Source organism: Numida meleagris, chromosome Z, assembly GCF_002078875.1.
Source record: "Numida meleagris isolate 19003 breed g44 Domestic line chromosome Z, NumMel1.0, whole genome shotgun sequence".
NCBI classification, from domain to species: domain Eukaryota; kingdom Metazoa; phylum Chordata; class Aves; order Galliformes; family Numididae; genus Numida; species Numida meleagris.
In genome coordinates this window covers 50,763,418-50,790,192 of record NC_034438.1, presented here as the reverse complement: position 1 = coordinate 50,790,192, position 26,775 = coordinate 50,763,418, and the positions used below count along the sequence as shown (strand labels likewise).

The 26,775-nt window shown below is 35.1% G+C and overlaps 1 protein-coding gene across 5 annotated transcripts in view; it reads right to left on the bottom strand.

The window, feature by feature from the left end:
- CHD1 (chromodomain helicase DNA binding protein 1) overlaps positions 1-26,775 on the bottom strand; it is a 49,427-nt gene that overhangs the window by 13,265 nt on the left and 9,387 nt on the right. For 4 of the 5 annotated variants that reach the window (XM_021379568.1, XM_021379573.1, XM_021379570.1 and 1 more), the window contains 24 exons: positions 23,029-23,233; positions 22,022-22,126; positions 20,703-20,770; positions 18,386-18,535; positions 17,821-18,089; positions 16,156-16,381; positions 15,301-15,401; positions 14,875-15,053; positions 13,437-13,564; positions 12,651-12,867; positions 11,930-12,019; positions 10,956-11,146; positions 9,730-9,918; positions 9,328-9,490; positions 7,568-7,720; positions 7,072-7,143; positions 5,193-5,342; positions 4,463-4,611; positions 4,105-4,201; positions 3,930-4,025; positions 3,283-3,459; positions 2,955-3,115; positions 1,661-1,702; positions 248-378 (listed from right to left, as the gene is read on the bottom strand). In XM_021379568.1, coding sequence (XP_021235243.1) covers positions 248-378; positions 1,661-1,702; positions 2,955-3,115; positions 3,283-3,459; positions 3,930-4,025; positions 4,105-4,201; positions 4,463-4,611; positions 5,193-5,342; positions 7,072-7,143; positions 7,568-7,720; positions 9,328-9,490; positions 9,730-9,918; positions 10,956-11,146; positions 11,930-12,019; positions 12,651-12,867; positions 13,437-13,564; positions 14,875-15,053; positions 15,301-15,401; positions 16,156-16,381; positions 17,821-18,089; positions 18,386-18,535; positions 20,703-20,770; positions 22,022-22,126; positions 23,029-23,233 — 3,509 coding nt within the window. The remainder of the gene's footprint in view (positions 1-247; positions 379-1,660; positions 1,703-2,954; positions 3,116-3,282; positions 3,460-3,929; positions 4,026-4,104; positions 4,202-4,462; positions 4,612-5,192; positions 5,343-7,071; positions 7,144-7,567; positions 7,721-9,327; positions 9,491-9,729; positions 9,919-10,955; positions 11,147-11,929; positions 12,020-12,650; positions 12,868-13,436; positions 13,565-14,874; positions 15,054-15,300; positions 15,402-16,155; positions 16,382-17,820; positions 18,090-18,385; positions 18,536-20,702; positions 20,771-22,021; positions 22,127-23,028; positions 23,234-26,775) is intronic. The other variant, XM_021379571.1, reaches the window with a different exon arrangement.

The following is a 26,775-nucleotide window of genomic DNA, read 5'->3' as shown; positions in this document are numbered from 1 at the left end:
GAGTAACAAATTGATTCTAAATCTCACAGTAATGTAAAAATGTACTGTGTACTGCAGTGACAATTCACACACAGAAAAGAATTGTTTTCTCACCATAACCCTTTTTTAAAATCACCCATCATGCTAACATTTATATTTGTATTTTTCCCTAACACAACTGTTTTTTGGTATGATCACAGTGCAAGAATAATTCAGACTTCTTGACACTTCCTATTTTACATCACATGCTCATCCAAACACACTGTACCTGCTCTTTCTTGTCCAGATGAATTGTCCTTTAAAGCCTTAATGCATCCATTATGTACAAGCTCACCCAAACGTCTAAGGTCTGTCTCAGATTTATCAACTAGCTCAGCATCTCTAGCTACAGCATCTAGCCTGTAATAAAAAAAATACACATTTTTATAGCTCTGCAACTTTAATAATTGTGAATGACTCCTTCACATTTTGACACTAGAGAAACGATCATTTAAGTTATCCGTCACCTGCACTTGCAACCCTGTGTACAATTATGATCCATGTAGTTATAAAAAGCTAAAGAAAAGAATATAGGAATTACAGTAATCAAAAATAAAAGTGATTCAGATATCAGAAGACAATATAACAAGAACTACAAAGGACTCTTTAGTTGTATTATTGTACCTAAAAAAATAATGATTGCATATAATATGTTCATGCAGACTACAAATATTTTTAAGGAAAGGAAATATCTTAGTTTCAGCTGGGATGGAATTGTTTTCTTCAGAGTGTCCAGTATAATGCTACATTTTGGTTTTAGGAGAAAATCTATGTTGATAATAGACCTACATTTATAGTTACTGCTAAGCAGTGTTGTACAGAGCCAAGGCAATTCACAGTGAAGGAGCTTGGAAGGAACAGCATTAGGACAGCTGACTGAAATTGGCCAAAGGGATATTCTACGCCACAGGATAACAAGAGGAAGGAGTTTTGAAGGGGCTCTGAGTTTACCCTGCTCTTTTCTGCTGCACAGGGGGCTAGCCGGGCATTGGCTGGGGAGTCGTGAACAACTGCTCGTGTGTCACTTGTTATATACATTTATATATACATATAGATGTATATGTATATATAGCTATGACTATTACCCTTTTCCTTTTCTCTTATTAAATAGTTTTTTATCTCAAACCACATTAGTTCTTTTTAATTTTGTTTTATTTTTGATTGTCTCCCCTATCCCACTGAGAAGGGGAGGAGTGAGTGAATGCGTGGTGCTGAGATGCCAGCTGCGTTAAACCACAATACTAAGGATGGCACTCAAAACAATGGAATAACAAAGAAAATTTAAGCTTGAGTTGGAAAAGTAACTTTGAAAGCCACACCGGATAAGCTAGTAGGCTTTCAACAGGCTAGCAAACACAACAGCTGAATGCCTATAACCAAAGCAGCTTAAACAAAAGAATAGGTAAAATACACAGAAAAAGAGCAAGCAGACCTGCAAAACTGAAAGGCTTTCTGTGCAACTATCTGAACACATATCATACATGCACAAAACGGAAGACATTAAGCCAAAGCTGCATTACAGTCAAGTTAAAAGACCACGCATATTATTTTCTCTCTAGTCTAAGGCTTCTTGGTTTATTGTTCTAATTTTTATGAAAACAAGGTTCCAAGTTGCTATACAATTGTAATTAAATAAGTTTACCTTTCCAGAGGGCCGCCAAATTTCTTGTAACTCTTGATAAACCTAGTAAAACAGAATAATTTTGCAGTTTAAATGTATGCTTAACTAAATACATTAGTTTTTATCTGTTTGAACTGACCAATTCAGAATTGTGCTAAGATTTCATTAAAGTAATTTAAAACCAGAGAGACTAAGGCAACTTAGTATATCCAGACAACCTACACAAAGTCAGAGCAGTATCTGGTTTAAGAACTGATATGAATGTTTTAGGTACAATTTATACAATTCATCTCTTGAGAATGTTTATTACTGTATGTTCACATGACACAAAACTCAGCAACAAGATGTCTTTAGCCATAAAAACCAAAGTGTAGAATTCTAGTAAATAGAGAATAGGAAAACACAACATGAAAGACAAAAAATGTTACTGCTCTTGGAAAAAATAAGTAATGGAAAGAAATTGAAAATACCAGAATAAAAAGGGAATTAAATGAAAATTCAAGTTGCAAGTGCAAGCACATGAATACCTTCAAAACGATAAGCAAATAGCTGTGCTGTTAAATGAAACAGAAGGGCAACAAGGATCTTCAAAGGATTATTAAAGATTATTATTATAATACAAATGATTTTGAAAGATTTAAAATACTTTGAAGAAATGCGAGACACCCAAATTTCTGAAGCATTTCATGAAGCCACAAAGCTAAAGTAAAACAATTCATCCTCCTGTCAAAAAAATTTCTAGAATCGTTTTGATGGGAGGAACTGTATAATCATTTCTCCAATGGGATTTTGTATTTCATAGTTCAAAAATGCACCTTATTGAATTAATTCAATTACAGTATGAACAAGTATGAAAAAAACAAAACCCACTCAAGCTTTTGTTATTTCTCATCACAAAGATACACATATCCCTTCTACAGCTTTCAAATAAAACAATGGGAAGTAGATTATTCTGTGAATGTTATAAGATCAACTGTTGTAGGAACCATTTTCTGAAACTGTTGCACTCAGAAGATGCAGGAATTAAGAGTAATTCATGATAATCAAATTTAGAACAATCGGGTGACATCTTCCAAGCTAATTTTCTCCTCACAAAACTGAGCTCATTTTTGACATAATGGTTTACTACGTCAGCAACATGAAGAACAAAAGATACAAAGTGTACAAATGTATAAAAGAGCCCAGGAAGGAAATGTTTTAATAAGTTTGGGAGAAATCGTCTGTCTTCTGTATTTCTGAACTCTAGAACAATCAAAACTAATAAACAAACACCTGTCTTTTCCCTTTGTAAACATGATATCACCTCATATCTTACCGCCTGATCTCTGCATCACTAAATCCTTTAATATTTTCTCGAGGAATAGTTCGAGGTCTTCCACGCTTTTTTGGCCGTTTTCTTTCCGTGATGGAGTCGCTGTCAGATCCAGAATATCTTCTGCTCCTACTGCGTCTTCCTTCACTTCCATTAAAGCTGATCTGGAATTTCAGAATAACAACACAAAACTACATGATTAACTCGCACACAGTAAAGACTTATCTAGCCTGACAAAAATATGAATTCAGAGAAGGGAAAAAAAAAAGTCAAAAACCAAAATGAAAATATCAACATAAAAAAAACCAAGACAGTCAAAACACAGAGGTACCTGTTTTGCACAGTTTCTCATCCTTGGGAGCATATATATTTCTTCAAGTTCTTTTTGTCTTTCCTCCTCCTCTATTCTTCTCCGCTGAGATTCTGGGATGATTTCTTCCCAATTTCTTGAATTTCTTTCTGGTTCCAACTCAATATCATCCTCATCCATATTGGAAAAGTTTGCCACCTTGCATATCAGAACATATGTAGTAAATACATGGCTTTATTTAAATAAGACTTAGCAGCTATTATTTTAGGAAAATTAAGTTCTTGATGGTATATTTCATGCATTTACAAATTGTACCCACACTGTAATATTTTTAACTGGTAACACCTAAAATATCTGGCGTTCAAGTATACTTCAGGACTGAAAGCACTTTCTAAAAGTCATCAATTAAGACTGTGTTTAAAAATACCGCAGCTGCTTAACACCAAAGGCATTAAGACAACACAGCCCAGAATTGCAGTCACTAACACATTCATAAATATATCTTATTTTAGTAACAAAATACATTACATATTTTTAAATATTTGCATTGATAGTATAGATGAAAAGACATTTTGTTAGAAAGAGATGCAGAGCTAACAGATGCAGAGAATCATGTAGTTTTTGTAAGGGAAAGTAATTATGACAGGAGGAAGAGGACAGAGCTATACCTTGAACTGTGAAAGCAACTCATCCCCTACAGTCAATGGACCTGGCTCATTTTCCCGAGTTTCAGCTCTCTTCAAGATTTCATCTATATCCATTTCCTGAAAAAGATGAAAATTTTCTTTACAACTAAATAATTCATATGTATTTTTGCTTGTTTTGTCTATAAAATCTACCTACCTGGGGCTCCTGTTCTTCTCCTTCAGGTTCTTTAAAAAGTTCCTCAGCACCAAACTTCAAAATTGCTGATAACTCTTCTTTATTAAAAGGTGTAGAACTGAAATACAAAATGTTTCAGGAAAACCATTTTATTTTAAATATTAAAAAAATTATTTATAATCATGAACCAGTTAAACATTCTTTTTACTGTTAAATAAATCTTAGTATGGAAACTAAAATCTACAAAGACAATATACTTTCCAGTTTTCATTTATTTAACCTTGTTTAGCCTTTATTAATTAGTGCAATTACTGACATTTTTACTTACCTGTCAAATATAATTAAATGTAAAATGATGTGTAAGATAACACAAATATACCTTGATGGAGTAGAACCTGTATGTAGTACAGTTTTTCCTGTTGTGTCCATTCTCTGAATTACTAAATGGTCTAGCACCATCTTTTTCTTGGCTCTTTCAAGAATATCTTCTTCTACTGATCCTTTTGTGACTAGCCGATAGATATTAACCTGTATATTTCAAAACATTAAGCAACAACAAAGAGAGATGTAAATCTCATCTACTTATCTTTTTAATTTTATTGACTGGCTTCACATGTGAAATACTTCTTCAATGATGTTGCCATGTCTTCACATAAGCAGTTTAAAAAAAACAGAGAAATAAACTCTTAAGACTTGTCTTTTTTTTTTTTTTTTTTTTTAACTTCAGTGATTAGCTGCAATTTTTGCTATACACAAAATTGTTGTATTTCTGGTTATTATGGCATGTCTTCTCCAAGAAAGGAAATTGAAGAAAACTGTGAAATACTTCACTAAGGGGAATGTGCCTGATGATATCAATGAAGATGGGACAGGGAAGCCCAGAACTTTTCTCCCTCCCCATCCATATATCACTGCTGCCATACTTTGACTCCATTTTAGGAGATTTAAAAACTAAACAAAAATTGAGCATTTATTAACATTTTTGGACTCACCCATCCAATTGTTAATTACTCTCAAAACACACAAATATTGCAATGGCCCGCACAGACAGCTGACAGCTACAGTATGGAATCATCCTTCAGGTCTGGAGCTTAAAGAGGAATGTGTACCTGTTTCTTCTGTCCAATTCTGTGAGCTCTTGCTTGTGCCTGCAAATCGTTCTGTGGATTCCAGTCAGAATCAAATATTACTACAGTGTCAGCAGATGCCAAGTTAATACCTAATCCTCCAGCTCTGGTAGACAGTAAAAAACAGAAATCCTGCAATCATAAAACAAGAAATGGTTTTATATATATCACAGTTTTAATATTCTTAAAGGAAATACAATGACACTTGCTTATACATTCTGCGGCACAGACTACAGACTCGTACACTGCCGATTCAGTAACTGTTGTATAAGGGAAGATTCTATAAGCAAAAAGCCAACCCTGGCAACTATTTACAGCAGATATTAATATTTGGTCCTCCATGGTTTAAAGGCAGCAGCATCCTAAAAGATAATTGCCAACCATAAAAACTCAAAGAAATGCATGTACTTCACTCTTACAGTCTTGTATGCAACAAAGGTACAGTGTCCCACCTCTCTTAAGCAACTAAGCAGCCATGGCACAGCAGGGAAGATATCTGAGCCTAAACCTAACCAGTTAAGTCAAGAGACGGGAAGTAGAGCTGTTCTTCATGGGTCACTGCTGTTCAACATATTTATAAGCAACATGAAAATGGGATGCGCAATGAGATGACAAAGCTTGTAGATGACACAGAATTATTTAGAGATAACTATGAAGGACTGCAGAAGGAACTTGAGATGTGCAATAAAATAGCATATGAAATTCAAGAGAAGGTAAACTAGTAAAAAAAAATCTCATGTATAGTAACAAACAGCAGCAAACCATGACTAAGGAACAAGTCCTGGGAATTATGCTACACGTTTCCATGAAGACCATTGCTCACTAATGGCCAAAAATACATGGAGTCTTATGGTATTTTTTAGGAAAAAAAATTGAGAATAAAACAGAAAACATAATTTTGCTGCTGTATAAACGTGGAGTTTGCCTCCTTTTCTGAATACTGCATGAAGTTTGGGTTCTTCTTCACCTCAAAAACTGTACAGTATAACTACAGCGATTTCAGACAGAGGCAATGTCTGCGCTAGAACTTTAAATTTAAATTTTAAACCAGGTTTAAGTAAATTTGGATTTTACAGATGTCTGAAGTTTACATCAGAGAGTGAAGTCCTTCCTCCTCAACCACAGCAGAAACAGAAGTTCAGCTGCAACTGAGAAATGCAATCCTATTACCAAGAAAAAAATACCACTCCCTATCACCAAAAAAAAAACCCCCAAACCTGATCGCATTGAGTGGCTCACATATTAGGAGTGTTAAATGTGCTAGAAATCCCTCAGCTCATTAAAAACAAAAACAAAAACAACAACAACAAAAAAAAACAAAGCTATAACAGAGCTGGCTGTAAATTCACAGGTCATGTACAAAGAATGGTTAGAAATCAGTTCTTCATTTTTTTCTTCCAGGTCATATTATGTAGGTGGCATAAAAACAAAGATAACAGAAGCCATATTAAAAACAATTAAAAATGTTTGTATATCATACAGAACTCAGCTCTGCCATTTGTTTAAGGATGGTTTTTATGCTAAAGACTTAAGTTCACCATTTTTTTAACTGATGTTATGTCATACAGTGCGGAAGAGTTGAATTATTTCTACAGTGCTGCACACTAATTAAAACTACTTTGATGAAGAGCACTGAAACCAATTTTAAAATGTTACAACTACACAATCCACTAACCACCATTTCCATAAATTATGCATTTTCTACCTAATCTTAGAGAAAAATAATAATGTAAACCTTACAGTCTAGGCAACAATAACAAAATTTCAATCTTACTGATGTATAAGAGTCAACGTTCTCAACTTCATTTTCATGTAATGTTTCTTGGGAAAAAAGCACATTAGGAAAAAATAATTACCATACCTCCGATCCTTCGGCATTGAAATGATCCAGTGCTTGCTTCCTCAATTCCCCTTTTATTGATCCATCAAGTCTCTAAAGAGATTGAAGACAACGGTCTAAAAGTAATTCTTTAGCTACATCCCCATCACAGTAACTTGACTTTTCAATTGATAAAACAGTAATGTGAAGGAACAAAGAGAAGGAATGTTAACATATTCCTTCATTTAATCTTCTTAATTCAACGCTGCTTTCTTTTCTTAAGCAAAATGGTAAAGATCAGATAATCACAGATAGTTGAAATTGGCAAGGACCTCTAGAGGTCATCTTGTCTGTGTTCACGCAAGGTCTGCTACAGCAGGCTGCCCAGGATCATGCCCAGTTGCCCTTTAAATATCACAGAGAATGGAGATTTCATAACATCTGGACAACTCACTTCGCTACTCTGTCACCCTCAGAGTAAATACACTATTTTTCTTAAATTCAGGATCAAGACTTCTTGATTACCCGAGATTGTTACCTGGAAAGGAAATTGGCGATACTTTAGATATTCTGCTAGGATGTCCAGCATCCTCACCATCTGAGAGAAAATCAGAACTCTGTTGCCACGTTCTCGCAGACGAATCAGTAGCTTGTCAAGAAGGATAAGCTTCCCGCTGCTACGTATCAAATGCTATTAAAGCAAGAAATATGTATTACAAAATCAGTTCTCAACACAAATATACACTGCAGGTATTTAGCTATTCATTTAAGATTTGTCTTCCTGTCTACTGATGTGGAAGTTAAAAAAAAGAAGATACATTCTGACATTCACTATAACACATAACATACATTGTTTAAAATATGTATAAAATGTATAGTGTCCTAGAACTAAAAACCATCTTCAGGTAGCAATAAGAGTACACAGCCAGATTCACTGTTACGTAGTATTGACTGAACGCTAAATTTTCTGATTTTAGTTAACTCTTAACTGTAAAGGGACATTACCACACTAAAAAGAAGAAAAAAAGAAAAGAGAGATGTGCTTCTCAGGTTCTGCTCATAGTCTGTCAGTCAAGTTTCTCAGGCAAGACAGTGAGAGGACTGTTGTTTGTGGGGCTTAACAGGCTTTATGTGGACTACAATACTGAACTTTCTCAACTCCCTTGGGAATATCAGGAACAGAGAGCAAACATGGAATTTAATGTTTTTAATCTCATGCCTTTTTAGGTAGGGACAGAATTCTGGAGAAGGCAAAACTCAGGGTGAGGTGCTTTTTATTACTTAGTTCAGAAAAGAGGAGGATATGCCATACACAATTAAGAGCTGACAAAATTTAATAAGGTGGACCAAAGAAGTAACCGTCAAAAGTCTGCAAATAGAAATAATGTTTGAGCAGTTCTGAGGGGTATTATGATCAGCTAGCAGTAGAGTGTGCCAACTTGAAAACAAAACAGCTTATGCCTTTGAGAAATACCTCATAACATAAAAGAGCTTGTAATCACAAGTTGTCACTGTATAAACTAGTATTTTTGGGAAAACTACTTAAATTACCAATTTCAAAGCTTGCAGGAAAAAAAAGATCATTAGAAAAAAAAATTATGTTGATATAAAGTACATTGATGATAGCCATCTTTTTATCTATTGCAGTACTTTTCAACAGTTTTGGTGCAAGTTCTAGTTAATTTTTACTATAAAAAAATCACAGTCCATCTTTGTTTTCATCTGTAACAACAACAAAAAATCAGACTGAGATTTTGATGTTCTTTATTTTTATTTCCCCTCACTTTCTTCATTTGCAAGCATATAACGAACAGTATCAGATTAAAAAAAGCTTAAAAACATTCTGCAGATCACTTTACGCTATCACATACATTGCAGGTGCACCAGTGCCAGTTATATGCATTTCCATTCATATTGCTCCCGCTATTTTAGCTGCTTTATTTTAGTTGGGTTTGAAAAGGTCAGTTTGTTCGAAAATACAGTCTGTTTCAAACTATTTTTTTTATCACTTTGATTGTAATTAAAGAACTAATTTTTAATCTAAAAAAATCAAGTAAAATTAAAATTAAATGTTATTTAATAGTGATTTGTCTAGTATTTTGTCAAGTAGACTGCTCTAACAAAGAAATAAAAATCATTTCACTTACTTGTAAAAAAATCCAGGATGCACATTTCAGAGATCTTTTTCTTTTCTAATGTACTTTAATAAATAAATTGTCAAATAAACTGCAAAATTACTGTTTGCTTATTACAGATATAAAACATTTTTCACACAAATTGAAAACGAAGTTGCATTACCTGTAAGGCCTCCTGTTTATTATAGAATTCATTATCATCTGGTGGTTTAATGAGGTAGCAATGGTTACAGCACTTCTTAAGTTCCATCATAATGTTCAGAAAGCCTGAGGTACTGCCTTTTGAACCTTTACTGAGGGCTTTATAATTCCTTGTTAAAATCCACCTACAATTTAAGACATACAGTGTAAGTAACTATATATGGAACTACGAGGGCAAGATAAGCTCTCAAAATAAAAACAAATCAATAAAAAGAAGCTCCAAATAAAATGTACAAAATCCTAAAAAGGTGCTTTTTATTTTTTTTTTGCACCTAACTCAAACAGCTTTATCAAAATGATTAGAGTTCAGTAATTTGCATATAGACATATCACTAAAACAGAAAAATTTAAGAAGTGGTGTTACTTGTAATATTGCTTCTGCAATGCACTCATTTCCATCCTCAGAATTTGCTCAACCTTAGCAGGTAAAGACTTTTCTACATCTTTTTTAACTCTTCTTAGTAAAAATGGTTCAAGCTCTTTGTGAAGACTTGCATAACCATACTCTCTTCCTTTGCCATGCTCCTCTTCAAAATCTTCCCAGGAGGAAAATCTTAAATGTAAAAGAAACTAAGTGTAACACAGTGACATACTGCAAATTCCAAAATTAACACAGAAAGTATAGATATAACAAAAGTGCACACATACATGGATTTCTTCCTCACTTCTCTTTTTTTACTTTAAACATAATCATTTTTAAAAAATCTGAATTTTGACCTGGTAGGAAATTCCAAATAATTTGTACATCAATAGAAGAATGGAATGGTCCAAATACTTTTACGTGAAATGAAATTGAATATTAAATTTCTGAATTATAATAGCCCCAGTTAGCTGCAGAAATTCCATTACTACATGTATCAAGAAGAAGAGCATGAAAAAATAGCTGGTGTGCCAGAGAATGACAACTTCATATATTTTTTATCACCTTGAATGGACAGGTGAAGTCTAACTATCCTGTGCTTAACAGACTAGAAGAACAGACTTTAGACTGATAAAGAATGAGCACTAGATTACTAAGGCTTTGAAGAAGTCAATGCAATCCATAGGTCAAAGGAAATGAAACGTTGCTTGGCATTTTCAAGATGTCTATAAGAATGTGAGCCCTAACATGAGCTCTCATTTATCCTACTTACAAACAGAGATAAAGAATCAAGTCAATACAGTAGGCCCACTGCATTTAAAGCAAAAAGGGAAAATGAGCCACCTGACTCAAACAGAGGGTATCAGGCATCTTGGTACAAACTTGCTATTACTGGTAGTACTATCACAGAAAACAAGATATCCTCAATCTTATTCTATTTCTCCTGGGAAAGCTGTACAGGTTGTAAGAGTAAGGCAATCTTCTGGGTTCTGACCAATACACACTAATCTGTGATTCTTGTGGACTGCTATAATAGCAAAAAGCAACAACTATATCAGGAGCCAGTTATTAACAGGACCATGAAAAATAAATGCATCTACCTTACACTGAATATTTAAAATCTCTGACACTATGTTTACCACTTTGATTTTCAAATCACTACACTATTACATAATACAAAACTTCACAAAGCAGAGAATTAACACGAATCATATGAAAATCTTCCTTACTTTTCTGGCATGATGAAATGCAACAAAGACCAAAGCTCTTTGAGGGAGTTTTGCAGAGGAGTTCCAGTAATAAGAAGTCGATGGTTGGACTTAAAGTCTATTAAAGTCTTGTACAGAAGAGAGTCATCATTTTTTAAACGATGAGCTTCATCAACTCCTATGAAGGCCCAATTGAGACCACCAAGGAATGACTAAAGGAAATGGAAGATGGGTATTAACATTTATACAGCTAGGCATATTATATAATTTCTCACATTTCATAACCAAGATATAAATACCACTTTTTTTCCGTATATTAATAAAACAAAGACAGCTATATGCTTTCAGTAATATTGACGCACATTACTACATTTACCAGACTCTCAAGAAAGGCTGTGCAAACATCACAAGGAAGTAGAAAATAAAGGGGAAAAAAAAAGGACCGAAGTCTGATCCACATTAATTTTCATGACAGGAGCAAAAAAGTCAGCGTTGACCTGTTCTTCCCAGCACATACAAACAAATGAAGCCAAAACGTTCTTCTCACTGACAATTCACAAAAATTACCATATACTTTTAGAAAGACTACCAATAACTGTGTACTACCACCATGGAAACAGTGCACACTGATGAAGTAAATTCATACAGGATTTCAGAGTACGGTATTGCACATGTTTGGGGCTAGGTTCTTTATCAGTTCTTTGATGATGAAAGGGAAGTAGAGCTCTTCAAGATGGGAGAAGATCACTACAGTAAAGATAAGCTCAAGCAAACTGGAACTGGTATCAACTTGATGAAATGGAAAAAGGCGGAAAACCTCACCACACAGAAATACTAGAAGCACTTAAAAAAGGTACCCTGTTACATTTCGAAAATGCAAAATCCATCATGCTTGACTTCCATTTAATGACTGAGAACCCAAATATATGCAAGTCTAGCAGGAGTTCTACACCAGACTAACAATTCCATCTCCCTGAAAAAGCATACGTGATTACCTTATCCTTCAGTAAAATTTCATATGTTGTCAGAAGTATGTTAAACTTTAATCGTTTAGTCTGTGGATGCATCCATTCATGAGTCCTTATCTACAAGAAGAATGAAGTGAACACTAAGCTAGAGGAAAAAGGTCTGGTTGATTGAAATGAATTTAAGCACTACAGCAATATAAATGTATAAAGACTGTCAATAATTTCATCACAAAAAAGAAGCATAACACAAGAACGTACACAAGTCTGAACTTCCAAGCTAAGCACTTCAAAATAATTTGGTTTGCCTCTTGAATAAATAGAAACCAATTTCTACAAGACATTTTTTACTTTAATAAATAAGATTATCAATATTCAGAAGACAGATTATGAAAACAAACCAAGAACCCTTGAGAAAATAAACTAAGATCATGACTGGCTTGCATAAATATTAATTTTTATTTTATTCACCAAAATAATCACATGGCAGAAGACAATTTGCTTTCAAATATAAGACTACATTTTTTTAAATCCTGTTTATTATTAAGCATGAAGGAAATCTTTCACATGAATTTACACTGCATGTATAAATAATATATAATTTGAGCTCTAAATGCGCATCTTAAATCCATTCTGTTTTAAAAAGTATTTGCTCACTCTAACACCAGATACTGGAATTAGAAGAGGACAGAAATATAAAATGAATCAGATTTACAAGTTAGACTTTCTAATGATGAAGGGAAATACTCACCATATTTCTGCTAGTTATATCTCCTAAGTAAACTACAGCATTCATCTGAGGAGCCCAAGTTTGAATCTCTCTTTGCCAAGATGTCAAGGTAGAAAGTGGCACAACCAGCAGAAAAGGCCCATACAGTTGGTGTTCATGAAACAGGTAGTTTAGAAAAGAAATTGTTTGTATTGTTTTACCCAGACCCATTTCATCCGCAAGAATACAACTATTCCCTCTGAAAAACAAACAAACAGAGCATCAACAAACAAAAAAAACAGGGAAGAAGGTGAAGAGGGAAGGAGAGAGGGAATGAACACCAAGAAATAAATTATTATCTTCTGAGCACCAAATTAATACCTTTTGAGCACCACTATTCAAACAAGATTTTGCAATGGTACATCCTGAAGAAGTTTATTTATATACAGTTTCCTTAAACCAAGCTATCAGTATTAACAAAAAGCTTCGAAGTATTGCGAAGAAGTCTATTTTAGAAGTAAGGTGATAATGTTGGCATTTCTGAAGATTTTGTTTGGTTCTTTCGGCTTTGTAGCTTTAGGTACTTTTGCTTGATTGCTTTTTAGAAATATAAATTACTCCCACACAGAAAGTAAAAGCAAAACAGCAACAGAACTTGGCTGTTTTTTTGATAAACCATGTAATGACAAACTTTAGTTTTACTTAGAGCAAAAATAGTCATCTCCAGTGTCTACTTTCAGCTGCAGGAAGATGAAAAAAATGTTAAAAAATCAAAAATGATTTTAAAGTTTTACAACTGCTTAAAATTTACCAACAGACTATACTTACTTGCACCATGAATGAGCAAGCCAATTCAATCCATTTAACTGATAATCTCTTAACTCCAAACTTTCATGTCCTCCAATGTAAGAAGGTTGCTTCTTTAGTGCAACAAATCTTGGCCTCTGTTTTAGAACCTGTCAAAAGCAAATAGAGCATCAGTCTTATTTCTGATCGAAGTTACCAAGAAGGCCTCCTACAGAAAATGTAGCAGTAGGCATCTGTTGGATCACTGCATCAAGCATGAGTCCATTACTGAAAACTATGCCATGTAAAAATAATGAGCAATATAAAAACAAAAAGCAATTTGCAAGATGAAATTAGTTTGATTGTTGATTTAGATTTCATATTAGGAATGATCTTAACTTATTCACAAAGTTGATTTTCTTTTCAGACAAACCAAAATACTAAGAAAGCCCATAAATGAACGCCAGAAAAAAACTAGGGGGGTAGTACCTACAAAAAGCTATTCTTAACAGGGATATTTGTCCTATATATCACAATACAACTACAGCTATTACTATTCTGAACAAGCTTCGAAACAATTTTGTAACACATATCTCTCAATGCAAGAGACTTTCACATTTTTTTACTTTCACAACTAATGTGGTGGTTTAGCTTGAGTTTGTCTGGCAGCTAAGCTGTTATTCAGCTGCTTATTTGCAAGCCATCCTACCAAGATGGCAAAGAAAACTGAAGCAGCACAAGTGAGCCAAACCTGTGGATGAAGATAAATAAATTTTACTGGGTGAGGGAAAGAAGAAAGAAGATATAAAACAACAAGAACTAAAAAAGAACCATTAGATAGAAAGCAATCACACACAGCCTCCAACCGGCAGATCTGTAAGTCTCCAAGCAATGCCCACCCTGTAACCCCCTACTTTTCTTCCTCAGATTTAATGCCGAGCACGACATTACAAAGCATGGAGCATCTCTTTGATGCTTTGTCAGTTTGAGTCTGAGCACTGTTTCATCTTGACCGTGTTCTCTTCCAAACTCTTGTCCATCTCTAGCCTACTTCTGGGAAAGGGAGGGGAGAAGTGAGCACAATGAGAAACAGAAACTGCTGTGAAACCATGAATGCACTGTTCAGCAACAGCCAAAACATTTGCCCCTTTGAACACCTTTTGCAACATTAGGAAAACACTTCTTTACCATGAGGGTGGTCAAACAAAGCAACAGGTGTCCTAGAAGGACAGCTGATGCCCCCTGCGTGTCAGTGACATTTGGATAATGCTCTTAGCTTTACACTTTACCTACACACTACACTTTAACATTCTGTTAGCTTGGAAGAGGTCAGGCAGTTGGACTAGACGACCTTTGAACGTCCCATCCAACTGTGCTATTCTCTTCTGCTCCCTTCTATTTTCTTCTGCTCTAGTCTAACAATACATCCCAGGCAGAGACAGTATGAATTGTTGTAAATCCACTGCAATTATAAACTCACCTTGCAGTCCTTAAAGGGGGTGGTCTTGGATTGATTTCTGCTAAAATACTCATCAATGCGTGCCTGAAACTTTTTGGCAATGAGAGCACCATCTTCCCAGCTACATTCTGAATAAGGTAGACCCTGCCATTTGCAATAGTAGTCTGGATAACCAGCTGCTGACTTCTGATTTGAATGAGCTGCAGAAAAGCATTAGAGATATCAAGTGAATATTTTACTTCTGTATTTTAAGACTACACTGAATTTAGGTGATACGATAACACATATAAGGATCACAGCACAGACAATATGACAACTTCTCTTTCCCTGAAATTTTGTTTTAGATTAGAAAAGAAGTTGGTGATATTCTAAATTTTTAACTACAAATTTAACATATAAGCAATGAACAGACAATATTCTCAACACTGCTTTAGATTTGTAACATACCAATTATTCTTTCCACTATTTGATATTGTTTATGCAGATCATCTGTAAGCTCCTGCTGGCAGTTATAATATTCCACATCTTCTGGAGAAGCATTTTTCAGCCTGAAATGGGAATTTATTTACATTTACTCCACTGAGTAGTTCTAAAACTACGAAAATCCAACAACTCTGAGTGTAAGCATCACAAAAACACTGCTTAGAGAGCTTCTTTTAAAGGGGATACAATTTAGACATTCCTACTACAAAAACGCTGCATCTGGGCTAGCTGTCTCATTATTAAAGACTAAAAATGCTTATAAAAAGACACAATTACCATCTGATACATCTAGTGTTAGTAATGAAGATACACTTGTTCTCAACAGCAAGTAGAATACTTCATAGGGTATTTTCATGGAACATTCTTGAGAGTAGCCTGTTTTGTAAGAATACGCCTTACTCAAAGTTGCTAAAAATGTCACTAGCATTAATTGAACATATCAAACATACTAATAAAACCAAACACCAGAAACACTACATTTCAGTTCTAGGTTCTAAGCCAATAAAGCTCAATTCATATAAATATAATAAGTAATGGCTAAGACACCAGCAAAACATTCATCTCTGCAGCAAGATTCCTACAGAACTCTGATTTTATTTATAACAGATGCTCAAATCAGGTTCAGAATATTAGCATACAGGATTGTATTAGGGAGGCTTCAGCTTTTGAAGTTTTTGTCTTCCTGTTGCACAGGCAATTGAAGCCTGCACTCAGGAAGAGGTAACAGGTCACAGTCACAGATTTGTTACAAAATAATTGTTATGAAATATCAACACTGTTACAAAACAAATAAAAAGAAGTTCTCCTAGAAATACTCACCATCGTTTTGTTTCCTGATCCTTTTTCTTGTAGTTGTCCAGTTTCTTCATTCCTTTAACATTTTGTTGCTTCAGTGTTTCTTCAGTTTCCCAAGTATTATGGATGTGTGACCAACCTTTCCATTTAATAAGATACTGTATTTCTCCTGGTTCCTTTGACTTTTCAAATCCAGCATTTGGGTCACCATCTGCCTCAACGGCATAGATGGTGGTTGAGGCACCAGTGGCTGAGGAAGAAACCACAACACAATCTTTAATTAAGTGTGTACTGTTATAAATCTACCAGTAATAAATAAACTGTAGACAGCATTTAGTGATATTTTATATGGGCATGAAGCATTATGAACATATATACAGCTCTCATGTAACTTTTGAACAATTATGTAGGTATGTTAATCCATTCAAAGTAGTCAAAGGAGAATCAATGCAAAGCAATTAAAACTTCTGTATCTAACCTGTAATATCTAATCTTTTTTCATGAGAATTTTCTTTGAATTCCTGCTTCTGATTGAAAAGGAATGCACCACTAACACTGCTTGTTGTCTTCTCTGTAACATTATTCCCATCTCTGAGCATATAAAAGACATGGTACTACATTTGAAACATCAGTAACTTAGGGATGCTATGAATCTATTTCTTCTTCAACATGTTCTACTACATTTTCTGGCTTTGGAATTTTACCTGGGAAAAATATTAAGTCCAGTCTGTATCACAGTGAAGCATCCTAGCAGTAGGGAGCAGGCTCATTTCTGTGAGAACAGTCAAGTAAGGACATGAGCCCAGTGAGCTGCAGTGGCCAGATAAAGCAAAGCAGAGTGGCAACAGTAAAATAAAGCAAAAGTAGCAACAGCATCTGGACAGACTGTAAGAAGCTTAGTCCAGAAGACTTTGAGCACAGCAGTGACACTATGTGCTCTTGCACTGGGGCAGAATGTGACAGAATTTAGGACAGCATGCGAGAAGAAAGTTGAAAGGAAAGAATGCAAGCTTGGAGATAGGACCTATGTACACATATACATAATATTTATATATATACGTATATGCATATATATAGTTAGAACTCTTAATCTACAGGCTCAAACTTACAAAACAGAACTGCTGGACAGTGCATCACAGGACTTGCTGGAAACATGAATGCCTACCACCCTCTAAAATAATACTTATAGAAATTCACATGCAAGAGAACCATTGACATTTTATATGCATTTTGTTGGCATCCCACACATTGCACTGTATTGCGATAATCTGTACAGCAATAACTGAAACCCCAGACTCAGTAGTTCAGCCTTACCAACACAATCTTTCAGAGCTCAAATTACTGGTCAGCTGTTCCATCTATTTGCACTGCTTTCTGATCTTCACTGCATACAATTTATACCAATCAAGTACCACTGAACTGTATAAGTAGTCATTTAATAATATGGTATGCATTTATGCAATATGAATCACTTTTTTTTCTTTCTATGTAAATATACAAATTCTTCAATATTTTACTTTGAAATGCTTAGAAGGGGACCAAGAAAGGAACATCCTTATGAATATGTAAACAAAACAACTGATATTTTTACAATTATCACTGTTTATAAACATTACAAATCTACAAATGAGAAGGCTGAAGTTGTCCCTCAACACACTCCTTTATCTTAAGAACATTGTTAATCATTACCTCCTTTTCGGCCAATTCGACTGTCCATAAACTTCTCTATAGTTTCAAATTCATCTTCTTCTGTCTGTGGGACATCTTCTCCACAAACTTCCAGCAAATCATCAGAATCTGTCTTGGTTTCTTCAGCTTCTTTGTAACTAATATTCACTGTTGCCTGGCGACGAGATCCTCTCTTATCATAATCTTCATCATCATCTTCCTCCTCCTCTGATGAATCAAGTTGCCTCTTCTTCTGTCCTGCATTCTTTTTCCCACTTTTTGGCTTAATTCTTCAAGACAGTAAGATACACACAACAATGATGTACCAAGATGGACAACCACAACTCTCCTGTGTTCCCTTCTGAACACATGTATCTCTTGAGCACCCAGTTACATTACTTTCAATTACAGCAGAGAAAAAGGCATTCAATACAAAGTGGTATCATTACTATCTTTTGTGGCTTCAAAAAATTACTTAATTTTAAAATAAATATTAATCTTTTCATTTGCCTATATAGTAGCAGTACAATACTAAATCGCTTTTTAGAAATAGTATCAGAGTATTGAAACACAAGGTATATCTCACCTGCTTGGAGGTTTACGGCTTTTGACTTTGTTTTTTGGCTCATAGTCAGATTCACTTTCTTCACAACTGCTTTTATCCCCATCTTCCTCCGATTCAGAGTCAGATCCAGTTCCTGATACTGACCCTGACCCTGACATTTGCCAGTCTTCACTGCACAATTGAAATACAAGAAAAATAACTCACAGTGTTATTTTTTATTAATCAGGTATTCATCCATAGGTGTCTATTGTAATTTAAGCATTCTTCACATTAATAAAAATGTTTTTAACAATTATTTTAGCTGATTGACAGAATGTTGTCATCACCAAATAAGTAAAAACTGTTGCCATTAATGATAAATAAAAATGCTCCGTGACTTCGAAGGGATTTAAAATAAGTTTTCTATTATCAAGAGGTAGAGGTTAAAGCTCAAACAGAATATAAATCTGCATTTCTACATTTATTTTGTTTTGAAGAAATGAGTTAGGACTGACATTAAGAAACCAAAGTATTTAACAAGTCTAGCTAGAAAGATACACATTTACCTGAACTTACACCACTCAAACCATAAAACCTCGACATGCTACTTCTGGAGAGTCCTACATTTTCTAGTACCTATGTTCTCTGCAGCTCATGTAAAGAATCGGCAACATTGTCACTGGGACCAAAAGACAACGCGAAGCAGATTACAGAAACATCCTGAACACCTTAAACTGCAGCTACTGTGAGAGGCACTGGCTCCCAAAACATCCCACACTTCCCATACCGTAAATCAGAGCATCACAACCAGGCAGCATACATACTACAAATAAACAAACCAAGCACAGTCTCCTTGCACCTGCTTAACTGTGATCTTCTTTGTAAAACAGAAAAGATGTACCAGCTGATGAATAGTATCTTGCCTCAAACTCTGACTGTACACAGGCAAATTTAATTTTAATAGCTCCATGAAAAAGAAAAAAAATCTGGTATGCATTGTTGAAAGGTTACTAAATCTTAGAATTAACATCCAAAATAAGTTTTAGATTTCCTTGACCAAAGTGTTAGAGAAGTACTAATGTCCATCAAAGCTGGAACGTTACAAAAAAAATCATTGTTATGTTTCCAGTCAAGAAGTCTAGGAACTGGTGCTTTGACTCTCTCCTACTCAAATATGCACTGGATCCTGGAAGAAATTACATTCCCATAATTCTAGTGACTCAAGACATGTATGTGCATATGGTATAGATGGTACATAGCCAACATCAAAAAATCATGTCTCATTAAAACACTTCTTCTGCAGGCAGTAAATTTAAAATCAATCTATCGATCAAATTAAATCCATGACCTGTATTTATGTGGAATTACATGGACAACAAATACAAAGAACCATCGTCTAAGACTTGCTCACATACCAAGTTACATACAGAGAAATCTTTGATCTGTTTATCAAGTAGCAACCAAACGTATTTGTTCAGAAGAATCATAAAACAAAATTCAAGAACTGGCTGTAAGAGGTGATTTGATTACTGCATCCTAAACATGTTTTTCTTGTAACAGAGGATGTTACTAGATGCAATCAAATTTTTAAGTAAGAGAAGACTGTGAATAGTACTTCATCATAAGAAAAGTTTGCACAGTTAAAAAAATGGCAAAAAAAGCTTAACTACCATCTCTTTAAGATGATACACCAGCAATGATGAGAACTGCAATGACTCACTAACTGGGAGAAGAGGAATAATAGAACAGTTCAATTTCTACGCAGCATTCGTGAAGCACACAAGTCACTATGCCTATTCATTTCTCACTGCCACAATGACATGGTATAACCCTGCTCAAAACTTTTTGACCTACCACTTAAAAGCAGTTTGATCTCAATGAAACTTAGTTTTCTAGTCAGTATAGCTAACTACTGCCAGAACTATAACCAATTTTGAACACATCAGAGCAAAAAAAAAAAAAAAAAAGCAAGAAAAAACTGAAAAAAAGAAAGAAAAAACTAGGAGATTCCAACCTAAATTTCATGAGAAAATCTACTTTAGTAATTTCCAATTTCTACAATAAATTTTACGGAGGCTCCTCAGCTCAAAAACACACTGCAGTAAAGTATTTTAGAAATAAAAGCACTAATGAATATTTTTGAATAATGCTACAGATGCTTTTGCATTAGGAATGAATATGATACAGAAATGTCTTTAGTTTATTTTAAAATATTCAAAAATGTCAATCTAAATTGGTATGAATAAAATAAATTAAAAAGGGGACTTAAGCATTTCAGTGTGGAGAAACAACGCATGAGTTATGAGTATATGCTACCATAAGAAACAATGGTACGATTTTACTTTTAAAAATATCTTACTCTTTATGTTTTTTCTTCTTGGTTTCACTAGATGACTCATCGGCAGAATCTTCACTACTGGATGAGTCCTGCAGATGAAGCAAAAATACACAATTCATTATCAAAAAAGAATGGAATACTTCTAGTTTTCAGCTCCCATATTCAAACTGCCATCATATTACTCATCCTGTGCTCTCCAAATCCTCCACAATGTAGTCATTAATACAAAATAAGGACTGACGTGGGTTTTGCATTTATCCATCTACAAATACATCGTGCCAGCACAACTCCAGAGAACACCAGAAAAAAACAAACCAATCCCCCCTCCAAAAAACTGTCTCCAAAAGTAACTGTTGTGCCTACACAGAACAGCTTAAGATGCTCCGAGTTAATCAGCATGATGGTTCTACCATAATTCTAATAAAATCTCCTGTCCAGGGAAAGCTCTCCCACATTTCATGTTCTTTAATGTTTAAATGCCAATTTTGAGAATAGCATGTTTTCTCTTCTTTCTACTCCCAGAAAAATAAGAAAGAATCCTTTTAAAACTAGATTTTCCAAAAAGCCATCTAATAGGGATTAAGTTCAGATAATCTATATCCTTAAAAACAGCTTTAGAAAGAAATACTTAACAAAAGCTGTAACTTAATGCTTTATTGATGTGTGACTAGGTTAAGTTTTATGATGAGTTTCTGTACCAGTCAAAAACAAATCCAGCCATTAAGTGTGACTACAGTGCATAATTGCTGCAATAAAGGAGGATAATCTGCTTTATAAGTACCATTTCACAGCCATTACTGTCTTTAGAAGATATTCCTAGTACACAAAGTTTTATCAGTGATCTAAGTTTTTAAATATCTAGAATTCAGGTATGGTTCTTAAAATACAAGAATTCTTCTACAGAAACTGTAAGAAAAAAAAAACCTCTTGAAAAATGTATCCTACAGTGTTTTTGAAAACTGCAGTAGGCTGCAGTAGCTACATCTACACAGAAAGAACAGATGACCAATATTCAACATTTTGAACTGTCTTTAAGAAACTCAGGAGACCAAAAATACAATGCAAGTACCACGTGGCTTGAAAATTTTGCTTATACATCATAGAATATCTACCTGAAAACACCCATAACCTAGGCTGCTATAGTTTTGGCACAACTCACCAAGAAATCAGTAGATACTTTTATCGCTCCTCATAAAAATGTCAGGTTTTGAACATTACTTTTACAGACTAACTATAACACACACTTAGAGAATACAGCTTGGCTCTAAAATTTTTTTCTATAACATATGGGACAAGGCAGGCAAGCTTAGACTGTAAAAAACCTGATGTGTATTATTCACCTCTTCTGAAACACTGTCTGATGATGCTGCCTTTTGTTGTTGTTGTTGCTTCTTGAGCACTGCTGATCTCTGTACAGCAAGTATACTTGGACTGGACTTCCAAAACTGAATTGGAATTGAGATGTAAGAGTCAGTTAAACATACTGAAACATGTCTTAAGCAAACAGCACCACTATTAAGACTGAATTCCACTGAATTTTGTCAATAATAAAAAAATCACTTCAGATTACTACATGCGCTAATAATATCAGATAGCATTTTAAAGCAGTAAGATTTCCTCAAAACAGACTATTATGTAACAATTGTTAGAACAGTTTTTCCAGGATGTTTCACAACAGTTTTGTAGTCACTATTATTATAAATTAGATTTTTAAACTGATCTAGATAAACCACTTCAGGACACTTACCTGATAATGCTTTTGCTTCACACAGGAATAGTGAAGTACATGAACAAAAACATAAAAGTCAACCCGTAATAGTCTTCAAACTTTATGACAGCTAATATATTACTGACTTTTAAATATATACAGTATATCACCCAAGTAAGCCCATATAACTGAGGAGAGTGCAGGTAATTTTGGCCCACTGAATTTAGGAAATTTATAAATTACCACTTCTTCCCAAACTTAGCAAACTTGGTTATACAAATAGCCAGTTATATATAACCTGGAAATTTTTATAGGACCTTTTACTAATACAATGAAACTAAGTATTATAGAAACACTGTAAAAAAAAGAAATTCAGAAATAGCAACTTCCATCCAATTTTGTCTTCCTTAAGTTCAAGTTTCTGCATAAAAAAAATTTAAGAAGCATCTAACTCAAAATACTTATAAAAAAGTGAGAATAGCATCAGTTCAAGTACTTACTCATGAGACAATGAGACAAATGGTTAAAATCTAAACACTTTAAAATATTATGTTCTGTAATGAAAATTTCTTCAAAACAAACAGCGCAGAGTGATATTTTCTCCTGCCATAAAGGACTCATTTGTAGATTTTGTTTTACCTCAGTTCCATCAGCTTTTGGAGGTTTAGCTTGAACTTGTTTCTTCTCTCTAGATGTGTCAGACTCTGATTCTGATTGACTGCCTGACTCTGAACCAGATTCAGAGTCACTGCTACCTGACTGGCTGCTACTTCCATCGCTACTGCTTCCAGAGCTTGAACCAGATCCAGAACCTGAAGCTGACCCAGAATCATCATCTGATCTGCTGCAATTAGAAATTAGTGGGATATTACACAATGGCTGAAGTACTGAAAAACAAGTCATCTTGGCTTCACTATGAATGAGCTGATAAATTAGCCCAGATACACATACAGCACACAAATGCATGCAGTTCATTATAAAAGTTGAGATGAAGAAAGGTTAAAATGAATAAGAAATGAGATTTCATTTGTCAAATACGTTTTCTGTAGACTAAAAAAAGCAAAGACAAAACAAAAACGTTCAAATTAAAATGAAGAGTCAAGCAGGAGAAATTAAGATGATACAAATGTTTATTAACCAAACACTTACCACCCCCACCCCACAAATGGCCATTTAGATCTATCAAACTTTTTATATATACCACTTACCAGTAAGTATATTCCACAAAAACCAGTCCAACTAAAATACAAAGGATTTTTTTTTCCATTTTATAGATCAGCATTCCCCTATCTTCCCCCCTACCCTTTTTAAGGAACGCACACCTCTTTAAAGAAAATGTTACGCAGACCATCTTATTTTCCTAATATAATGACAGAGGAGATTTAGATTAGGTATTAGGAGAAAATTTTTCACTCAAGAGGATGGTGAGGCCCTGGCACAGGCTGCCCAGAGAAGCTGTGGTGCCCCATCCCTGGAGGCTCTCGGGGCCAGGCTGGATGGGGCCCTGGGCAGCCTGAGCTGGTGGGTGACAGCCCTGCCCATGGCAGGGTGTTGGAACTCAGTGGGCTTTAAGGTCCCTTCCAGCCCAAACCACTCCATGATTCAGTGATTACAAAACAACACCTCTCAGCACAACTAAGTGCTCTAAGGATGGTAGAATTAAGCCCTAACTACAAATAAAGAGAAAAGGAAGAAAACAGAGAAAGGAGAAACCCTGAAACACAAGTGAATATCACACACATGAGTGCATGATGAGAAGCCACCAAAAATGCGTACATCCTACATAATCTTGGAGGACAGAAAAGAAATTAAATATCTCCATGGAGGATAAGGTGTGCTCACAGTTGTCACATGGACAGAAATAATCAGGTAGATTACTAAAACTAAGAAAGATTTCTTAGACTGAAACTGAGCCAAAAAGATGGTAATTATGTTAGCTTTTCATATAGCAGTAAGACATTTCACACACACTAATACAATGCTAAAGGTTCAAGTGCATATGGAGCCAAGGGTAATCAAAACTAAGTAACTCTATTTTAAGGTAGCATGGATGAAACTAACACCGGAATAAGACATCTTGGGCCAGATAACTTGCCTACAGCTTCATGAGAGGAGCGGAGGGCAGTGCTGAGCTCTGCTCTCTGGTGGCAGTGACAGGGCCTGAAGGAACGGCATAAAACTGTGACAGGACAGGGGCTGGTAGGGGGTGGGGAAAGGTTCCTCACCAGAGGGTGGTGGGCATGGAGCAGACTGCCTGGGGCAGTGGGCACAGGCCCGAGCTGCTGGAGCTTAGGGAGTGTTTGGTAGCAGCTTTCAGACACAGTGTTTGGATTTTGGGTGGTGCTGTGTGGAGCCAGGAGGTGGACAAAATTATCCTTATGGCTGCCTTCTAATGTTCTGTGATTCTATGACTGTTCTTTATAGCTGTATTTTATGTGTTTTATAATGTACATGATAGTGCAGCAGCACATGCAAATTCATTTATAAATGAATATACATACACTGGAAGCATTTGCTCAATAATCTTCATTGATAGCAGTGTAAAAAGAATATGTTTGGAAACCACTGCACTACATGATAAAAAAAAAACAAACAACAACAAAAAAACCCAAAACAGAGAAAGATGTTTTCTTCTCCCTAACATAGACACTTCAAGCAAGTCTTAAACATAAACATAAATCTGTAATCTCTATCACGGGATTACCTGTGACCTTCTACTACATGAGCAATAATTCAGACTAAATCCCAGTACACTAGATGCTAACCCTAAGAGGAAAGATGAAATTATTTAAGAAAAGGTGCACAAGTTCAAGCATATTCATGCATTTAAAGAAGAAAAATTACAACTACCACCTCCTCACCAGTAAGGAGGTAACTCAGGAAGAGGGAATTTAAAACTTTCTCTTTAAAAATTCCTACTTTGGGCCTGAATTTTAGCAGTTTTCAAACAATTTGAACAATGGTGCAAGCAGTAGTATGAGCTAGTGTACCTTGAAAATATGATCTCAGTCCTTACCAATACATTCACCTATTGGTGAGGGTTCTAATGAGTAAGTTTTGCTGACATCTCTACTGCTGCCCAGCAGAGCATCCCCCCCAGTGGTGCCAGTAGCAGTAACAGATTCAGCTTTTACAAATATCCTATCAACCTAAAGGACTGACAAAGCCCTGGAACAAGCAAGCAGGTATTTCTTACTGATACTGTACTGAAACAAAAAATCTCCATTAGTGTAAATCAGTACAAAACCTACACTAATTTCAAAAGAAGGGGTTTTTTTTTGGTAGTTTTAAATTCCAATACAAATACACTCAACATTGCATTGAGACAGACTGTGGCTGCTTTTCCAAGTGCCAAAAATGCTATACAGTCCAATACCTCCAGCTCTTTGTCTGCACAAAGCATCACTAAATTCAGAGGGCTTGTATGCCAGAGGTTTTAAAAATGTAGTTGCTTGACTTTTTGAGGCTTATAGGAAAAGACATACAGGATACAGGAGTTTAATTCAGATTCTTAGTAGCTCAGATGTAATTTTCTTGATTTGCTGGAACGGATGCCCTTACAGCTGTTCTAACAGGGCAAAAAACAAGCACAACTGACTTGAGAGAAGTCTACATGCTTTTGAGAATTTGAAGACAAGCAATCTCTCACTCCAACTTTTACCAGCAGAAAAGGTTTAATTCTTCTTGAAGTGGAAAAGGGAGATACAAACGAACAAGAAAACGTGTTTAATTTCTGTAAATCGTCGCAGCAAGTTACTATTGCTAGCCAATTGACAAGTGAGAAGCATTTCACTCTCTTCACTTAAAATTTGACTTTTAAAACAGATGTTCCGTTAGAAAAAAAGAAAGAGAAAAAACCTGAATAAGAGAAGACAGTTTATTTGTATTGAAGAAACAGAACCTATGTTCAGTTTTAACATAAGGATGTTAAAATATAAATTCAGGGAGACAGTACCTGCTAGGCAGTCATAACACCCTTGTCACTTTCTTTTCCACCTTTGTGGTCTTCTTCAATTTTCCTTGCATTTCTTGAGGCATATTCTACAAGCAATTCTTTCTACCTAAAGAGCTTGAAATATTATCTGAGGTACTCAAGCTATGGTCTATATTTTTTCTAAGTTTTCCAAAAGCATGTAATGCCCATTAGAGCAAAGTAACACCACTGACCTCCACATAATCAATCACCTAAACCGAGATTCTAGTATCAAATCTCCAGGTGTAAGACATAAGGAACATTAAAATATCTCCTCAGTCAAGGACTCAGAATACCGTCATAATTACCTGCTACCTGCTGACTAATGCTGTTATATAAATAACACCACAGGAACAATTCTGGTCCTCTGCTTAGAGTTCCCCATTCCTAAAAGGAAAGGCCATGTGCTCTCC